The 19,477-nt window shown below is 38.0% G+C and overlaps 2 protein-coding genes and 2 pseudogenes across 2 annotated transcripts; 2 read left to right on the forward strand and 2 right to left on the reverse strand.

Moving 5' to 3' along the window:
* Positions 1-2,073: 2,073 nt before the first annotated feature.
* Positions 2,074-5,665, reverse strand: LOC121805684 (bifunctional riboflavin biosynthesis protein RIBA 1, chloroplastic-like). The gene is made up of 7 exons (XM_042205633.1): positions 5,417-5,665; positions 4,687-5,068; positions 4,391-4,612; positions 3,778-4,100; positions 2,998-3,127; positions 2,593-2,889; positions 2,074-2,517 (listed from the first exon to the last, which is right to left on the reverse strand). Exons 1-7 carry the CDS (start codon positions 5,464-5,466, stop codon positions 2,257-2,259), a joined length of 1,665 nt encoding a protein of 554 aa, XP_042061567.1. The 5' UTR covers positions 5,467-5,665; the 3' UTR covers positions 2,074-2,256.
* Positions 5,666-8,384: 2,719 nt separating this feature from the next.
* LOC121804221 (dicarboxylate transporter 2.1, chloroplastic-like) lies at positions 8,385-11,204 on the reverse strand. The gene is given in 7 exon segments (XM_042203744.1): positions 8,385-8,762; positions 8,940-9,120; positions 9,122-9,389; positions 9,710-10,023; positions 10,407-10,658; positions 10,660-10,820; positions 10,823-11,204. Coding segments are annotated over 7 exon segments (1,674 nt in total). The 3' UTR covers positions 8,385-8,646.
* Positions 11,205-13,496: 2,292 nt separating this feature from the next.
* LOC121805697 lies at positions 13,497-14,116 on the forward strand (annotated as a pseudogene).
* A 1,850-nt stretch (positions 14,117-15,966) lies between these two features.
* Positions 15,967-18,629, forward strand: LOC121804222 (annotated as a pseudogene).
* The last annotated feature ends 848 nt before the right edge of the window (positions 18,630-19,477 follow it).

Raw genomic sequence — 19,477 nt, forward strand, 5'->3', positions numbered from 1 at the left:
ACTTACTTTTTAGGGTGGATCAAAACAGCAAAAATGATTATTTTTAGGGAAGTAAAATGCAAAGTACGCCTAGCAAAATTGAAGTACTAGTTGTTGTTGAAGGGAGAAAATATACTCACTCTGTCTATTAACAATAATTTTAAAACTTTTAATGCAAAATTATTTAAGTGGGAGAAATAGAGTAAAATGATTGAAATACTTTTGTATAAAAATAAGGCCTCTTTGTTTATAAGAAAAATTACCAAAAATAAAACATGATTAATCTTTGTAGATAAATTAAAATAAAAAATCAAAAGTAATGATTTTAGACGGATGAAGAATTTTTTTTCTACAATTCATTAAGATGGAAATTGTTTAGGTGCAAAAGTTTTGTTTCACAGTTTTTATTGCATAGATAATATTACACTTATTTATTGCATTTGCCGCGGGGTGGTACATCAAATATTCAATTAATGTTTAATTAAACTCTGATTAAGGTTTAATCAAGAGTTAATTGTGAACAAATAAAAACTAATTAATTACTCCCTCCGCTCATAATAGACGGCATACTCGGGGAATGACACGAGATTTTAGAAAATACTCCATCTGTCCCATTAAAAATGAAACGTTTTTCTTTTTTTATTGTCCCATTAAAAATGAAACGTTTACTAAAATGGAAACATCTCTATCTCTAATTTTTCATCTCTTTTACTTTACTATCTCTTCATTAACTTACAAAACAATACTACATAAAACCCGTGCCGATTCCCAAATATTGCATATTTAATGAGACAGATGGAGTATTATTTTGTGTGTTAGGTGGAGAGAGAAAATAATATATTTATATTAATGTGAGAGAAAGTTTTTTTTCAGAAAATAAAATGTGACATCTTTTGTGGTACAAACTAAAAAGGAAAGTGTGATATCTATTAATGGACGAAGAGAGTACTAGTTAATCAATAAGGCCATGATGGTTAAGGTTTCTACTTTCTACACTATAGTTTGATTTAAGTATAGTTTGATTCGATTTGTTGTTGGTTGAATTTGATTTGCACCGATCATATTGAGGCGATAATGATTCGAGACTAAACCTCTTCTATTCAGCTCTTTTGCTCAATTCTTTTGATTATGTGACTCGGTTTGCATGTTGTTTTGTTGTGATCTGCATTTTTATTCGATTTTTAGTTCTTTCGCAATTTGAATTTGCTATGCATTTCTGCACCAATATTCAATTTGGGCAGAGTGTGATTGGAACTATGGTATAATAGAAATTATCAGTCTTTGCTATAATATTTGATCCATCTAAAAAAGGTCCTACAAGAATATTTCAAATGTAAATTTGTGGAATGAATATAGATAAATGAAGAGGCACATTCGAATAATTTAGAAGCACGATGCATTTGTCATAATTAAATTCGTCTTATTTCAAATAAACTTTATTTGTAGATTAATAAACTCATACTTTTAATAATTGGTAACCTTTAATGAATTTAATCAAGATTAATCGTATCCAAATACACACAAACTTTTGCCATAAATAAATGACACGTAACAACAGCTTGTAAATTGTAAGATCCACCAAGGAATTTAATTCGACCCAACCACCATATATACTCGTTGTTTCCAAATTCAGATTCCCTAAAAAGTTGTAAATATGCCGATTCATAATCCCTCGAGGGAGAATAAAAATAGAAATTTTATCATTTTTTTATTTCAAATCCATCGATATCAAATTAATCTATCGAAGGGGAATAACAATTGAAACTTAATAAGATAAGTATTAATAGCTGATATGCTTATAGTATTAATAGCTGATATGCTTATATAACTTTTTTTTATTTTTTTATCACCACAACAAAGAACAGAAAAACAGATACTAACTTTTGATCAGCATAACAAAGAAAAATAGTAGCAGATAGAATTATGAAGCTGAGCTTGTTGAGGATCTTCAAGGCTCACACATTTATTTCGGAAAAAGAAATTTTGGAAATTTTAGGTTAGAGGTATTGAATTGATTTTGTAAGTTTTAATCAAATGTTAGATGAATATTTAGTCGGTAACACATCAAGAGCAAATAGAGATGGTGGCCATGTATAAGATTTTGTGTGCACAAGAAATCGAATCTAGTTGTTATTATTAGGTGTATATATTGCATTTGCTAATATCTATTATACATCCACTTATAAGGTAGTGTACAACCAAGCAAAAAAAAAATAAAGAATGATGGTCAAGAATTTCTCTTTAGGGAGAACATCAGATGGTGCATCTCTTCAACTATTAGTCTGATGCAGCTGCGGTTTCACCACTTGTTCGTCCATTCTTGTTGCTGATGAGCGCTGGATTGCCATTGGCGTCTAGACCATAATCGTGGCCCATTTTGGCACGTTTTGTCTCTATATATCTCTCGTTATCCTTGGTGATTGGGGTCACGAGGGGAACCCTGCCTGCAACAGCCAAACCATAACCCTTGAGCCCGATGTACTTTGCAGGATTGTTTGTCATCAGCTTCATAGTTCTAACCCCAAGATATCTCAGTATCTGCACATAAGTATGTCTAATGAGACATCAACTGTGCAACAATTTCGTACTGCATGATGTTTAATAAGACATTACCTGTGCACCAATTCCGTACTCCCTTGAATCAACAGGCAAACCCAACTCCTCGTTTGCCTCCACAGTGTCACGCCCAGCATCTTGCAAATTGTAAGCTCGGAGTTTGTGGCCTAAACCAATTCCCCTCCCCTCATGACCACGGAGGTAAACTAGAACACCCCTCCCAGCTGCCTCAATCTGTTGCATTGCAAGTGACAGCTGGTTTCCACAGTCACATCTGGCTGAACCGAATATATCGCCAGTAAGACATTCTGAGTGCACTCTAACAAGAATGTCTTGACCATCACCAATTTCACCCTGTTGTAATAATGACATTGTGACATTCTAAAAGAATAAAGCTTAAAGCAGGGTGGTGTTGTGACTGAAAATATGCATTATGTCGTCAAAGTATTGTATCGCACTAACCTTAACCATTGCAATGTGTTCAATCCCATCTATAACGGACCTGTAACAATGGGCAGTAAATGGACCCCACATAGTTGGTATACGAGCAGCGGAAGCACGCTCCACTAACCTATCCCTCTTTCTCCTATATCTGCAAAATACAGAGTGTCGGGCCTTCTTAGTAAAGCTTCAAAAAATAATTATCCACTCAGATAACCAGATGCATGGAAATGAGAGGGAATTAATAGCAATGTTGGCTCAATAAAATTAAACCATATCCCAATTTATCAATGGTTGGCTACAAATACAGTCTACTAGATACAATCACAAGAAGAATTAAGCAGAATCATAGCCTGTATTCTAGTTCTGATTGCATCATTTCGTTTGAGAGGAAGTCAATTTAATGTATTAAGGATCTAATAAAATGTCAAAATCAAATTGCAAACTCCAAAGAAGCAGTACATAGATGAACCCTACCCAGAGAGAAATAGAAGATATCTCGAAATCATTTTTATTTAATGAGTTTCGCAGTTTGCATAATACTGCAAACAAGTGAGTCAGACATTAAGTCGCAATATCTCTATTGAATCCTTGATAGTATAAGACCAAAGAAATGCTGAGCTAAATGAATAGATAGCATTGTAATACTGCCACTGTTCTAATATGAATAAAGATATGAAGAACAACATCATCATAATCCTCTTAATTCATCCCTTTAAGTTTAGTGAAGATAAACTAGGTTCACTTAGAAATAAGGCCATAAGGGCACCATAAAATTATGAAAAGAAGCTTTTCAAGTACCTTATCAAATCAGCAATGGATATGATTTTCAAGTTCTCTTGCTGTACAAATTGCATCAGCCTAGGTAATCGAGCCATGGAGCCATCATCATCTACAATCTCACATAAAACTCCTGCAGGGTCAGACCCAGCTAACATAGCAAGGTCAACAGCTGCTTCTGTGTGTCCTGCTCTCTTTAGGACACCTCCCTCCCTGTACTTCAGTGGAAATATGTGTCCTGGGCGATTGAAATCCTCAGGCTTTGAATCTTTTGATGCAAGAGCCAGTATTGTGGTTGCACGGTCACGTGCTGAGACACCAGTAGTGGTACCATGTTTTGCATCCTACAAAAGTAGAGTTATTTATGCTATCTCGGACACATCTTCTCTAGTATCTTATCAAACAGAAGCTTTGAGATATCATGTGTCCGTCTCTGAATGTTACAGAAACGTGTGTGTACACTGTACACATTAAACATGAACCTATAATGCAGCAACAATTTCACATATACACTGCCTCCAAAAACTTATATTGGAAAGAATCGCATATTAAGCAAGTGAAATGGGTAAATACAGAAGCAAACAAGAAGAAGTAGGACACGCTACAATCACATTATGACAGAGAAACAACTTACAACTGAAACAGTGAATGCAGTACAGAGCTTCTCCTCGTTTTCCTTGTGATTTACCATCAAGGGAAGCTGCAGCCTCTCCAAGTCTTCCTCCTTCATGCTCACACAAACTATTCCAGTTCCGTACTTCACAAAGAATGCCATAGCCTCTGGGGTAACTTTCGATGCAGCCATTATAAGATCTCCTTCGTTCTCTCTGTCTTCATCATCGACGACCACAACCATCTGCATTGCCAATCATCGGTAAGAAACTACTAAATCCACATCCACCAATAACAAGATCTATCCAAAAATCTAACCTTTCCTTCACGGATGTCTTTAATAGCCTCAGGAATACTAGAGAAACCTTCTGATGGCATGTCCAAGTCAAATTCATCACTTTCAAGAGGAAACCCACTAGCTGTAGGAGCCATATCAGCTGCAAGTGCTCCTAATGCTACGGAATCAGATTGTATCTCAACTCCACCAGATAAATCACTGATGAGAGCATTACTTGCAACATCCGAACCTGCCGATTGTGGAACATTACCATTTTCTGATGAGAACAGCGCTGACCTAATTTTCCCACTGGCCTTGACTCTAAAACTGTCAAATTTGGCATTGGGCTGTTTCAAGACTTCTACACCATGACCATTCACATACTGAATATTTCCTCGTAGCTGACCATTGAACAGTCTGGAACTGTTAAAATCCCCAGAAAATAAAAGTTAGCCCAAAAAATCTTAATAAGGGGGAAAACTTGGACAGATGCACATCTTCTGTCACAGCAAACAAAGGCAACATATGATTCTGCTTCTGTCAAATATGATGATCACCATACAAAGTCCAAAAATCTAAGAAGCCGATAAATACAGTGAAGAGAAGAGACGGTGCGGGTTTCTATTCAATTCAATTCAATTGGATGAATTAAAAACACAAAGAATGCAACGCAGCAAAAAAAGAAGCAGAAGAAAGAGGAATCCAGATGAAATTAATCCATAAAGAAAGACTAAGTGCATAAACGGCACCGGAATACAGAGAAACACTAACCCAGAGCGAGAAAGCGAAGTCGATGTGCAAGAAAAATTAATGGAAGCCATTGTTTTCGTCTACGGTTGAAAGGGTTCCCAAGAAGTTGATAAATATGTAGAATAAGACTGAACGAATTCCGCGTATGCGTGTGGATCAGGCAGATTCTGATCTGTTGATGGAATCAAGTTGGATAGAGCTGGATTAAGGTGATTTCACTAGTTTGGCTGAGAGGCGGTGGCTGATATATACCGGCTACAAACCTACTTTTCTTAGAAGAAAGAAATAAAAAGACAAAGAATTAGACTTTATTTTTGGATTGTAGTACTTCTTTTGTTAATCATCCCCGTGTGCTAATCAAATGTTTCGACTTAGGATTTTGGAAATATGTTTCCGGTGATATAATAGCTATTCTTTTCTTCTTGTTATTGCATGCAGTACTCCCTCAATTTTTTTTATAGAATCATTTTTCTATTTTATAAAGTTATAAAATACATTAACAGAATATTTTATATTTTATAAAGTTCTAAGATTGACTCAACTTATTTTTAACACAAGTATACCCGTAAGTGTACGGGGCTAATGTAGCAAACAGTAAGCAAGTGTATCGTATCCACGGAGACAATGAGTGTTAACCTAAGTACCACGAACCAATCTTAACTACTACTCCATCCGTCCGCGAATAGGAGTCTCATTTTTCCATTTTGATCCGTCCGCAAATAGGAGTCCCGGTTTATAATTACCATAAATGGTAAAGAGGCCTCACATTCCATCAACTCATTCCATTCACATATCATTTAAACCTAATATACACAAGTGGGACCTCTATTCCACTAACTTTATTCCACCCACTTTTCCTAACATTTCTTAAAACTCGTGCCGAAAAAAAATGAGACTCCTACTCACGGACGAAGGGAGTATCTGGAATAATCAGAAGGTTTTGATTTTCTAAAGTTACTTGAAAGCAAAGTAAAAACAATAACTGAAACAATTGGAAACAACTTAGAGAGCTAAAAGCAAATAAAAGGTAATATATGTAGATCAAGGATGAGAAAGGTATAATCCTACGGGATCGATAGCAACTATCATATGCTCAACTAATTTCCAAACTATGCCAACAAAGAGTCTCAAGTGTTATTAAGCTATCACTAAAGTAAAACTATATCTTCTCCCGAATCATACAATTTGTAGATTGTTACCTGGAACCGAAGTGTCCTTCTTAGAACTAAGGCAACAACTCCTAAAAGCTCCTAAGATACTTAGTTTCATTCAAAGGCTCAAATCTCTCGATTATATTGGCAAAGACGTCAACTTCTCTTCTTTCAAATTAAAATATTCATCTCCGGAGTATTGTAGTAAAATCCACATGCATTTATAAGGTGATCGGTCAAATAAATGTATAAGCACAAGAGAAGTCAAAATAACCATATGAGTCAAGTCATAGAAAAAGAAAATCAATTAAACATAAGAATAATTGTATCTCCCACGTAGAACTCCAAGGAGGATTTAGCTACTCATGTTCATCACAAAAGTCAAAGCAATATTATAAAACATTGTTTGAACAAAAATAAACTAAAATATGAACTCCTAGAATTAGATTGGGCGGATTGGAGGCCTGGTCTTCAATCTTGCGATGAATACTCGTCCTCTGCTCGTTCTTCTCTTCTTTCTAGGTGGGAAACTGAAATTTTTGGGGTAGGAGGTGTGTGTAATGATGTAGGAGGCGTTCCCTAGATATATATATACCTAGGGTTGACTTTGGGCGCGAAATAAACTGTCGGTCGAACCTGGCGGGTCGCCAGGTTCGTTGTGCGTCAAAGCTGGCGAGTAGCCAGCTACCTACGGCGTTTTTCCTGTGCTTTACTGGCGGGTCGCCAGGTTCGTTTGCACGCGAACCAGGCGGATCGCCAGCTATGTCACTGCTCCGCGCAGTCTATGTAAAACAGCCATAACTTTTTTTTACCGAACTCCGATTGAGACGTTTAAGATATCCAAGCGAAGCTCTTTTGAAGACGAAGAGAAATGGTATGCAATATGGACTGATTAGACTTCAAAATCTCCAGAAAAACTGTCTCGAACCAAAGCTGCTGCACATCCACATATTTTGTACATTTTTCTATACATTCTTCACAAAATGGTCAAAATACCAAAATCATAGAGAAGTAGCTATAACCATGTCTCAAAGTACACAATATATGATCAAAACAAGTAAAACTACCCTCTAAAACCATGTAAAATCCAAAGATACATTATTTTTAAACTCTATGTCCAAAAGAACTATCTCTATTAACTAACAAGGAGCAGAGGGAGTAATAAAGAAGATTATCTCTAATTACTGTTTATTAGAAATTGATCTCTCACTCCCTTAAAAGGCCTTGTAAGGGGGAGGATTATCTATACTTATATAGATGAGTCTACAATCATCACCAAGTCGATGTGAGACAAGATTTAAGAGTTTTAACATTGTTCGATATTAAGTACAGAGTTTCATTTATCTAAATAGATAATATTCTTACAATTCAATTTTATGTAATTTAGAATTACTAATTTTGCGATGCATCGTGCATATCTTTATTTTAGATTGTAGTAGTATAAGATGCGATAGAATTTAGAAGTAGCCAAAAGTCACAAATCCCATTTAACTTTAGAAGTAGTATAAGATGCAGTAGAGCTTTATGTAATTTAGAATTTAGATTATATAATTATAGTTAAATGATTTCAAGTTGTTTTATTTGAATTGATAAGCTATGATCGGTAATGGTAATAGTAATAGCGATAATTTCTATTTTCGCATACATTCAGGTACAAAATGAATCATTTGAATTAATTGGGTAACAATAATGATAAAGTATTGTTCCAATGCCTTCATCTATCTCCGTAATAATGATTAATATATTCTTTTCTCCCACCTTTTTTATGATAAATTTGCAACGAAAGAGAATGGACCCTAATTCACTATTCGATTTCCTTCTAGGTTGAAAACCGCAAATTGTGAGACCTTGCATGATAGTACTTTACATTGACAAAACAAAAAAAAGAAAAAGGAAACCAGAAGAGCTCTTTTTTCTCTTCTTTTTTGCTCATCAACTCCATGCATTTCATGTTTGTTCGAAGAAATAAATATTTCCTTTTTGAGTTTAGACAAAGCCTAAGAAAGAGATCAAACCTAAGTTGTCAGCTGAAACTTTCTCAGGTTCCATCAGAGCATGGATCAGATACCAAAAACTTGCTTACACCAATGTCTGATCAAATCAATAGAGCCCCAAGAACTTCCACCAAAATCCCCCGACGACTCCCCAGATCACCGCGTTAACAAGGGCCATGATGAACCCGTACTTGAACACATCCGGAAGATCCACATAACCGGCTGTTTACACAAGGTGCAGAAACGCTAGTCAAGTCAAAATATCTAAGAACAAGCAACACCACTCCAGAATGAGAGCTACAAGCAATTATCTCATCTGTGCATAAAATTTAGAAAGGGGAAAAGGTAGAATTCTGAGTGAGACGACGCAAAACTCGTGAAAGAGAAGAGTAGCTGTACCTCCGAAATAAACAGCAGCTTGACCACTGCTGTAATGTGTCAAAGCACCAAATAGATTGGTATTGTAAGCTAGAGCCAGTGCTGCTAGAACGCCTGGAACTCCGGATGCCAAATGCATGGCAAGAAATGCAGAGTACAGCGCTCCGACATGGCCAGTTTGACTTGCAAATAAGTAATGGATACAGAAAGTACGCAGCTTGAAGCACGCCAAAAGCAGCAGGCCAACTCAACGACAATGACTGCAGTGCTTTGGCTACGCAAGTAGACATCCAGCTCACGATGCCAAGATTTGTCAATTGGCCAGCCATGCCCACCAGAACTGCAAACCATGCCAAAGTGTCCCATGCTGATTTCTCACTTAAGCAGTCATTCCAATCAAGCACTCCCAGTAACAAGAGGATCGAAAGACCAAGCATTGCAGCAACAACACTTGCAATGCCAAGTGCGTCTCTGCATGAATATCATAATCTCATATCACAATCTATGGTTAACAGGGAACGAAACCACAAAATTCAGTCTAAGGAACACATTAAAGTACGTGTACTGAGTAATCAGTTTCAAACAATGCAAATACAGAAAATTGGCACTCTCGAAGGAGGCCACGGTAATTGAAGCATATATTATGTTATGGGACTCAACTCTGGCATGGAATCAATGAAAAGTTTATACAGTCTAGTGACATACAGATTTCATATTCCAACAGAAGATGTCTCTATAACAGTAATGAATCAGTATTGTACCAATCATGACTAAAAGAAAGTAATACATACCCGAAAATCCACAAAGAAACTGCAAGAAGCATTGTACCGATCATGACCAATTCATTTTTCGTGACAGGTCCCATAAGCTCCAATCTCTTTGCAGCCATTGCAGGGGCGTCAGGTGTATCCTTGATTTCAGGAGGATAAAGCTTATACAAGATGAACGGTGTAGCCAAAAGAGAGATAAATGCAGGCAAACTTGCTGCCTTGAACCAAGAAACCCATGGACTCGAAATTACAACCCCTAGCTCCTCAGCGAGTTTGAGACACAGCAGATTTTGAGCTGCAGCAGTTAGGAAAAGACCACTAGAGTTACCAGCAGACTGTCACACAACAAAAGAGGAATGCATGAGTAACTGGGACACAAGTAAGGGACACTATCAAAAATAATATTTCCGGTGTGGAACACAGATACTCATATCTTACACAAGATTATATGATTTATTTTCACTAATTGGGAAGAAGTATAACTACCATTTTTCTCACTCGGTTCGAATATAATTCAGTAGTTTCATTAGCAAATAGCCAAAATGAGGAAATGCAGTAATACAATAAGCAGCATTCTTATAGGACTAATGACAGAATCACAAACAATTGATTAAATGCAGTTACAATATGAACATGGTTCTTATCCACCCAATTGAGGAATTCCAATTCTTAAACAAACATAAAACAATAACTAATGATGAAAATGGCAGAAACAAACCTGAAGCTGTGATTGCACTAAATATGATCCAAGCTTCTTCTTGGAGGGGTCTCCGGGATTACTCCCGGCCGACAAGGAGAGCGACTTAATGATGGGCAAGAACACGCCTCCGGCTCTGGCGGTGGTGCTAGGCATTGCCGGCGCAATCAGCGCTTCACTAAGCGTCAAGCCGTAAGACAATCCGAGAGTACTCTTCCCCAACCATTTCACGAAATAAGTGGCAATCCGGTCGCCCAATCCGGTCTTGACGAAAGCCGCGGGCGAAGAAGAAGGAGATGACAATGAGCCAAATGACCTCATTAGTGAAGGCGGAGAAGGCGGAGGTGAAGGTGAGTGTTTTGGTGAGAATTGAGGCGGTGAGGCCGATGAAGGCCCAAGCGCCGACGGGTAGGGGGCTGAGGACGAGGCCGGCGATGTGGAGAGGAAAATTGAGAGCAGTTGCCATGCCTGAGGGGTCACTTCGGGGGGTTTGGGGACGAAGAAGCGGACGACGACACCGATTGCGACTGAGATTATTAAGGGGATGAGTTTGGCGCCTTGTAGAGGAGGAGATGCGGGGTGTCGATTCGGCGGCGGCGGCGGCGGAGCCGGAGAAGATGGAGAGTCTTCTGGGAATGGTTTTGTGAATGGGGTGGAAAAGGGGGGGAATGGGTGGGGGGTGTGGATGAAGGGGAGTTTGGGGGGTAGATTTGAGGGGGGCGGAGATGGGCGGAGGGGCGGAGGGCGGGGGAGGGAGAAGCGGGAGAAGGAAGTGGCGGTTGTGGTGGAGGATGAAGAGTAGATGGCCATGCTCTCCATCGCGAGAGGGAGAGAGAGAGAGAATTGAGATGAAGATGGGTGAGTGCTGAGATTGCGTCTCTCTCTGTGTGTGATGGAGAGAAGGAAGGAGGGAGAGAGTGGCGGAATCTACGAAGGCAGAAGACCACAGAGTGCGAGGGAATTGATGAAGCAGCTGCTTTATGTGTCTGTTATTCTATGAGATGAAATCTAACAACACTGAAATTGCTAAATCTGCCATATTTCTCGGTAACATTTGATTTTTAATAACATAGTAAAAATATTTTAACATTATGTAATTGTAAGAAAAATAACTAAGGCGATCTACACTCAAACCCACCCCTTGTCAATCTAATCCGAAATCCGTAAGCCAGTACGAATAGCCTCATAAAGATTAGTGGGTTAGGACTCTAATTTAACAACCCGAATACAAAAACGGGCTAGCTAAATGGGTTAGCTCATTAGGGTTGGCGTATTAGCGGGTTGGCCCGGCAGATTGTAATTTTTAATTAAAATAGTACATTTTAGATTTTTTTTATTTCAAGCCCCACATTTCATTAATCTTCTTCTAATTTTCATTCCATACCTTTGTATATGGTTCCCTAATACCAGCTTCTAAGTTCCACTTTTGCTCATTCTTCCGTCATCTGTCATTAATGGCTTACCACTGCCAAAGACAATCAGACAAAATTGAGAAATTAATGGCCTATCAAAATTCCAATATATTTATTGTTATAACAATGAATATGAGGAATAGCCTAAAATAATGATACAAATATCATCTTTAATTCAAATTGATTACTCAAATTTAATATATCTTTGTTTATAGGAGTATTATAATAGATCAAGATGAATAATTCATCTCCAACTTTTATCAATGAAAGTCGAAGATTTGAAGGTATTATGAAGATTTGAAAGATTCCTTAGTTCGAAAGTTACATTCTTGCATTTTTTAGCAAGACCTTATTCAATGCAAAATTAGTTACTATTTGATTATCAATTATTGTAACAACTTCCTTCCACACGTAATCAGACAACTCCATGTTCGATTATGTAAATATGATCATAGAATTCACAAGGTCATGAACTTCTATTGAAGAAAAAGCAATGATGATACATAGGGCAATGATAATCAACCAACTATGTATATGCATATAATATGGGCTCTCTAACTTTCTAGCTATGTGCTGTGCGGCTCCACGAACTAAATGAAGGAACCTTGAAGAGCTTAATGGTGAACTTACCCTTGTTCAAATGTAAAGAAAGAAGCAGTATTACATAAAATTAGTCTTAAATTATGAATTTTGGTCTTTGTTATAAGCTAAATTAATCTAAATAATAGTGTAGGGGTACAGCGGAAGCATGATAAATTCAACCAAAAGAATTTTTTTTAAATAACGATAGTAAAAATGATACCAAAATATTTAGGTGGAAAAATCCTCCGTAAATAGAGGTAAAAAACCATCGGTGAGAGAGGCAAAAATTCCACTATAATATTGACGGGAGTACAAAATATTATCTCCGGACTAACAAGATAAGTAGCCTTATGACAAATTCTCTACGAGGATAATAAAACTCAAAATAAGAAGTAGAGAATGGAGAGAAAATATAAGTGGACGATGAGCTATTAATTTGATTGGGAGTGTGGCCCTTGGTGTGTCAAAATGGAAAGTTGATGTCTATTTATAAGCAAATTTAGCCAACCACTTGAAGACTTTAGAGTAGACTTCTGAACACATTTAAGGGTTGCAACTATTATAGTTGATGGTTGATTGCAATATTTGAAGTCACTTGATTGATTTAACTGTTGGCAAGCCCTTAAATGTATTCCTTAAATGTATTCGTACTGAGTCTATATAAAGTTTAAGTGGTACTTCCAATCCGTCCCATGATAGGATGTCACACTTTCTTTTTAGTTTGTCCTATAAAAGATGTCACATTTTTATTTTTGGAAAAAGTTCTCTCACATGAATATAAAAATTATATTTTTTTTCTCAATTTAACACACGAATCAAAAACCTCCTAAAATCTTGTGGCCGTCCCACAAGTGTGACATCTTTTGTAGGATGGAGGGAGTATTTGCTTATAAATAGGCATTAACTCTTCATTTTGTTGAAGCAAAACCACACGCCACGGCTTGACTCATAGAGGAGAGCAGCACTACAAGTATTTTAAATTCAATTCTGTACCTACCAAACGCTGCTTCGTTCGATAAATCGTTACTACGGCCGTGAGGCCCAATCCCAAACTGCAAAGGCCCAATCCAAATAATAACATAGTTTCAGTTTTCCCTTTTTTTATTAAAAACTCATCTAGGGTTCATTTGTTTAGCCATTCAGTAGCAGCCGCAGAGAGACGAAGAGAGAACTACAGCAGTCATGGCGGCACCCATCGCAAAGGAATCAGTTCAGTGCTTTGGTCGCAAGAAAACCGCAGTGGCGGTGACTCACTGCAAGCGTGGCCGTGGTTTGATCAAATCAACGGCAAAACCGATCGAGCTGGTAGAGCCGGAGATCCTCCGATACAAGGCCTTCGAGCCGATACTCCTCCTCGGCCGCCACCGCTTCGCCGGAGTGGACATGCGCATCCGCGTGAAAGGAGGAGGTCACACCTCGCAGATCTACGCCATCCGTCAGTCCATCGCCAAGGCGCTCGTTGCCTTCTACCAGAAGTACGTTGATGAGGCAGTCGAAGAAGGAGATTAAGGACATCCTTGGTAGGTACGACAGGACGCTTCTCGTCGCCGATCCCAGGCGCTGCGAGCCAAAGAAATTCGGTGGTCGTGGTGCTCGTGCTAGGTTCCAGAAATCGTACCGTTAAATTCCTGGTAGTAGTTACTGCCTTTTAATATCGTTGTTTCTGGACTAAATTCAAGTTGAGCTACTGATGGTACTTGGTTTATTTTAGTCTTTATCAATGAATTCTGTTTTTTTATGTCTATTGCTGTTGTTTACTACTACTTCATCTCTTTTGTTGCATTGTCTAGTTTGAGCTTGATACTGGTTCGGATAATATCCAATATTGTCCTGTCTTCCATACAAGTAGGAGTGTATTATATTTGAATTGTTGTCTCACTGTAAATTTTTGTTCACAATTCGGTGCGATATAACTGATTGGAATTGAATTGAAATTATAATTAAAATTAGAATTCTACAATATTGAATTTAAAAGAATTAATTATAATACAATTCCGAATCCTTTCTTTCTTTGTTAAACAAAGAAATTTAATTATGATTCAAGTGTGTGGATGTTTGTGTGTGTCTAGTGTGTGCGTTTAGTATGTGTAGTCCTTGTGTGCAATGTGTAGTGTGTGAAAATGTCAATTATATACTCCCTCTACCTGCAAAATATTGTCCATGTTTGACTAGGCACTAGTTTTTAGAAATGTGAAGAAAAGTGAGTGGAAAAAGTTAGTACAATGTATATATTAGTTTTATAGTAGTAATAGTTAGTGAGTGTAATGAGTTAGTGGAAAGTGAAGTCCATTTACCAAAAATGAAAGGAAAAAAAAAGCAAAATGGACAACCTTTCACGGACGGACCACAAAGACAAAATTGGATGACATTTCACGGACAGAGGGGGTAACTATTTGGAATTCTAATTATCTATTTTTGATATGAAATTCAAATGATTGAATTGGGGAGGAATTGGAATTGTAATTCATTCCCAATTGCAGAACCAAAGATTTTGTGATGTCGAGCGGATTTTGAATTGAAGGCTCAAATTTCATTTGGCATACCCAATTCCATGATACCGAACAAAGCTTTATTGGAAATAAGTCATGATATGAGATGAACTATTCCAACTGGTAGTGGTGTTTTTTGTACTATGTGTTGTTTTAGGGTTGACTTCAACTCTACAAGGCAAGATCATCACCCTTACGCGCTTTCAAACTTGTTTTAGATTCTTTGTTTAGGTAATTGAGAGGTGCATTTTGGTTTTATCATCTCTGTTTTATTCTGCTAGATTGATTATGTTAATGAAGATAGGTTGCCAATTGCTCAATCTGGCGATGTTCGGTATTATGGATTAGAGTATATTTTGGGCCTAATACTTAATTGGTTTGATGATTTAGAGTTTAGACAAGATTGAGCCTTAGCAGTATTTTCGATTCGTGGTGTTCGGTTTCCCCAGCTGTATATTTGTAGTTTCATTTGATTGTGTTTGGATTATTCAGTCTCTTGATTATCTAATATTCTATAATAAGGGTCTACTCGGTTTGCAAAATTATATCTCGGGATTAGATATATATTGTGTTTTGTATATGAGATTCAATCTCACAACTCCATCCTAAATATATATCATTTAATAATTAATCATAGCACGTAGCCACATCCTCCGACTCAATAGTATACTACATTTCACACATGCATCAATATCGTTTGCAATCTCTAGTTTTTCGTAGCTTTCATTAAAAATGAGTAGAATAAATAGGAAAAACATAGGTGAGATAAAGAATGGTGTATAAATTATTAAATTAACTTAACTATAAAAAGTAGTATGAGGCATCTTATTTATCATGCGGAATAAAATAATTAAAAATCTAAATTGAATATATAACAATATAAAATACTCCTATAGAGTTTAGTACTCATTATAAAATAAAGTAAAATTTAGTAATTAATTTGATATAAACAGCATAACTTAATACTCCTAAAACAAAATTAATTTACGTCGATCCACGTGCACTGTAATATCGATTCATTTTTTTAAGAAAAATAAACATTACTTAGTGTCAATCCCTTGCACTGTAATTACATCGATCTGCTATTTATTAAGAAAAATGGAGAGGTTGGTGAGTGTCCAATATGGTGCAAGATTATAATAATTGCAATACTATAATTCCTCCCTGTATATTTATCTACTAAATCATGAATCATAACGCATTCATCATACAAAATTAACTAAACAATAGAAAAAAAGATGAAGCCACATGCAGTTTGCATTCCATTTCCAGCGACGGCCTCATAAACGGCCTCAACGGATCCCCTAACTGCCCCGACGTCAGCTGCATCGTCTCCGACGGCGTCATGAGCTTCACTCTCGACGCAGCGGAGCAGCTCCGGATCCCTGAGGTCGTCTTCTTCACGAGCAGCGCCTGCGGATTCATGGGCTATTGTCACTTCCCGGAGCTGGTGGCGCGTGGACTCTTCCCCCTTGCGGGTATATTATATATCTTGATTCTTCATGATATAGAGTATTGATGTTTTGATTTTATGTTTGTGGATTAGATGAGGAGCAGATGAGTAATGGGTTTCTTGAAAGGAGGTGGATTGGGTGGCCGGAATGAAGAACATCAGGTTGCGGGATTTTCCTAGCTTCATCCGTACCACCAATCCCAACGACATCATGGTAATGTTTGATATTTTTGTCATCATTGACGAGACAATGAAAATTACCAACAAAAATATATACTAACTCCGTCCCTAAGAGTTTGTCTCATTTTTCCATTTCCGTCCGTCCCACAAAGTTTGTTTCATTTCACTTTTTACCATTTTTGGTAGTGGACCTCATATTCCACTAACTCCTTCCTACTCGCATTTTATTATAAAACTAATATATAAAAGTAGGACCCACAATCCACTAACTTTTTCAACTCACTTTCCATTACATTTCTTAAAACCCGTGCCGAGTCAAAGTGGGACAATATTTGAGGGACGGAGGTAGTATGAGTTTGAAGAAATTGAAGGGATTTCATAGTACTCCCCTCTGTCCCCCAAGCTTTTTGCCACATTTTTGGCACGGAATTTGAGAAATTGATGTTTAAAGATTAAATGAAAAAGAGAATAAAGGAAGAGAGAGGCTAAATTTCTTTTCTTGTAAATCAGGTTTAAATTGTGTAAAATGGTTTCTGATAGTGTAAATTAGGTTTAAAATGAGGTTTAATTGTGTAATATTAGGTTTTAGTAATGCAATATTGTTATATTAGGTTCGGGTTGTTATTGTGTCATGTCAACCTATATATATCGTGTCGTGTTGCGTAATATTAGGTTTTAGTCATATTAGATTCGGAGGAATTATGTAGTACTCCATACTTCTAGAAATGTAGTTTGTCTTGAATGAATTTTGTCATTGAATTTGGTGTGGCTTATATACATCTCTACCGATGGTTCTAGAATCAAGCATGCTATACTAAACCTAAAGGTATTTGTAACAAACTGTGCCATCTAACACTGGAGTATAATTATGGTGATTCCCGCATGTGGTCCCTCTAGATCAATTCCCGCGTTAGCATGATCAACTAACAACTTGTTCGTTTCATCCGCGCTACATACTTTAAGCTAATTTGCATCTGCTAATCAATTCGATGCACATCTTCTTCACTCAGCTTCCTAACAATATAGATCTGTATTAGTAAGTCTAACATATATTTTGCTTCTTCAACAATTAAACAATGTGGATAGAAAAACACTTAAAATTAAAAACATTATGTTTTAAGAAACTTTTTCTCTCTAACGAGACGAGAGCCACTCTCCACTAACAATATTCAATCACTTTTTCTTTCTATATAATAGTATCTTACTTTATTAGTTGTACATTATATCGTTTCAAAATTAGCTTCTACTTTTAAAGGACGGGTGTAGTATTTTTTTATGTGAAATTAATTTATGTTCTAATATCATACTTATTTTCGTATATCTTTCAGGTAAACTATGACATCTTGCAGACGAGGAATGCAGCGAAGGCTAATGCAGTAATACTGAACACGTTCGATGATTTAGAGAGAGAAGTTCTTGATGCGATCAGAGAGAAATTCGAGACGGTAGTGACGATAGAGCCCCGAGCTCCGGGCACTCGGGTCAAGCCTGTGGAAGGAAGACGATGCTTCGATAGCCTGGCTCGAAGGCCGGGCCCGAACTCCATTCTGTACGTTAACTTCGGCAGCATAACGGTGCTGTCGCCAGAACAATTGCTGGAGTTCGCGGGGGGTCTGGCGAACAGCAACCAACATTTCCTATGGATCATCCGGCCGGATTTGGTCTCCAGCGAGGAGGCGGTGCTTCCGGAGGAGGTGAAGGTGCGGGGGGAGATGGTGTGGTGGTGCTCGCAGGAGCGGGTGCTGGCGCATCCTGCAGTTGGGGGGTTTCTGACGCACTGTGGGTGGAACTCGACTCTGGAGGCACTGTCGGAGGGGGTGCCGATGATCTGCTGGCCGTTTTTCGCGGAGCAGCGTACGAATTGTAGGTATGCTTGTAGAGAATGGGGGTGGGGATGGAGATTGAGGGGGAGGTGACGAGAGAGAAAATGGCGGAGGTGGTGAAGGTTTTGATGGAGGGGGAGAAGGGGATGAGGAAGAAGGCGTTGGAGTGGAAGAGCAAGGCGCATGCTGCCGCGGAGGCTGGCGGCTCCTCCCGCCGCAATTTGGACTTTGTTGATCAATCAGATTTCGCTGAAACACTAGATTGGAAATTTAAAAAGTTGATTTTGTGCTTGAAATTATTGTGAACGGATGTGGATTGCGATGAATATGGATTGTGTTTTTGATAGGATTTAGTTATCCTATCTAACAGAGAGCACACGAAAATTGCACAGAATTTGTATGAATTTGTATAGCGAGAACCCCAGTAGGAAACTGGAGTTTGGAACGAGAGTATTTGAGAGAAAAGATTTTTATTTATCAATTCTCAATGACTCGATCTAATGGGAATTCTATAATTTATAGAATTCCCCCTACTTGATTCGACTTACGACTTGTGAAAGAATCAAGAAGAAAACCCAAGAAGATTGACTAAAAAAACTAGGTAAATTGTTCAAAAATAAGGAAATTAAGAATAAGGCAACAAATTAAAAATAAAGAAACAATTCCAAAAGGTATCTCTTAATGAGATACGTAATCTGCATATTTGGCCGGTATATTCGAGGTCCGTTTCGGGCGGCCCAGCTCGCCCAGTCCTCTTGCATGATCGCCCTTTTCTCTTCCGGCATTGCTATCACACTAATCCGTCTTTGTACTCTATCTTGCATTGTTCCCTCCGCTGTGTCGTTGATCGTGTTGCTAGATAGGGTCTGTTGAAGGTCGGAGTACCTATCAACTCCCCCCATAGCAGCCACCTTGTCCTCGAGGTGGATATTCGGGAAATGCTTGCGTATGTCCTCCGTTGGTTCCCAAGTCAGATCATTTGCATCATCCGAACCCCAAGACACCAGCCATTGTTCCTGCGGAATGCTGTCAACCAGCACAATTCTCACGGCTGTGGCTCTGACCGGGGTTTCCACAGTACTGCCCCTCCTGAATCGATGAGGTAACTGTGCGATCGGATTCAGGGAAAATGGTGGAACAAACGGTTTCAACC

The sequence above is a fragment of the Salvia splendens genome, chromosome 5 (genome assembly GCF_004379255.2).
Source record: "Salvia splendens isolate huo1 chromosome 5, SspV2, whole genome shotgun sequence".
In the NCBI taxonomy this organism is placed as follows: Eukaryota; Viridiplantae; Streptophyta; class Magnoliopsida; order Lamiales; family Lamiaceae; genus Salvia; species Salvia splendens.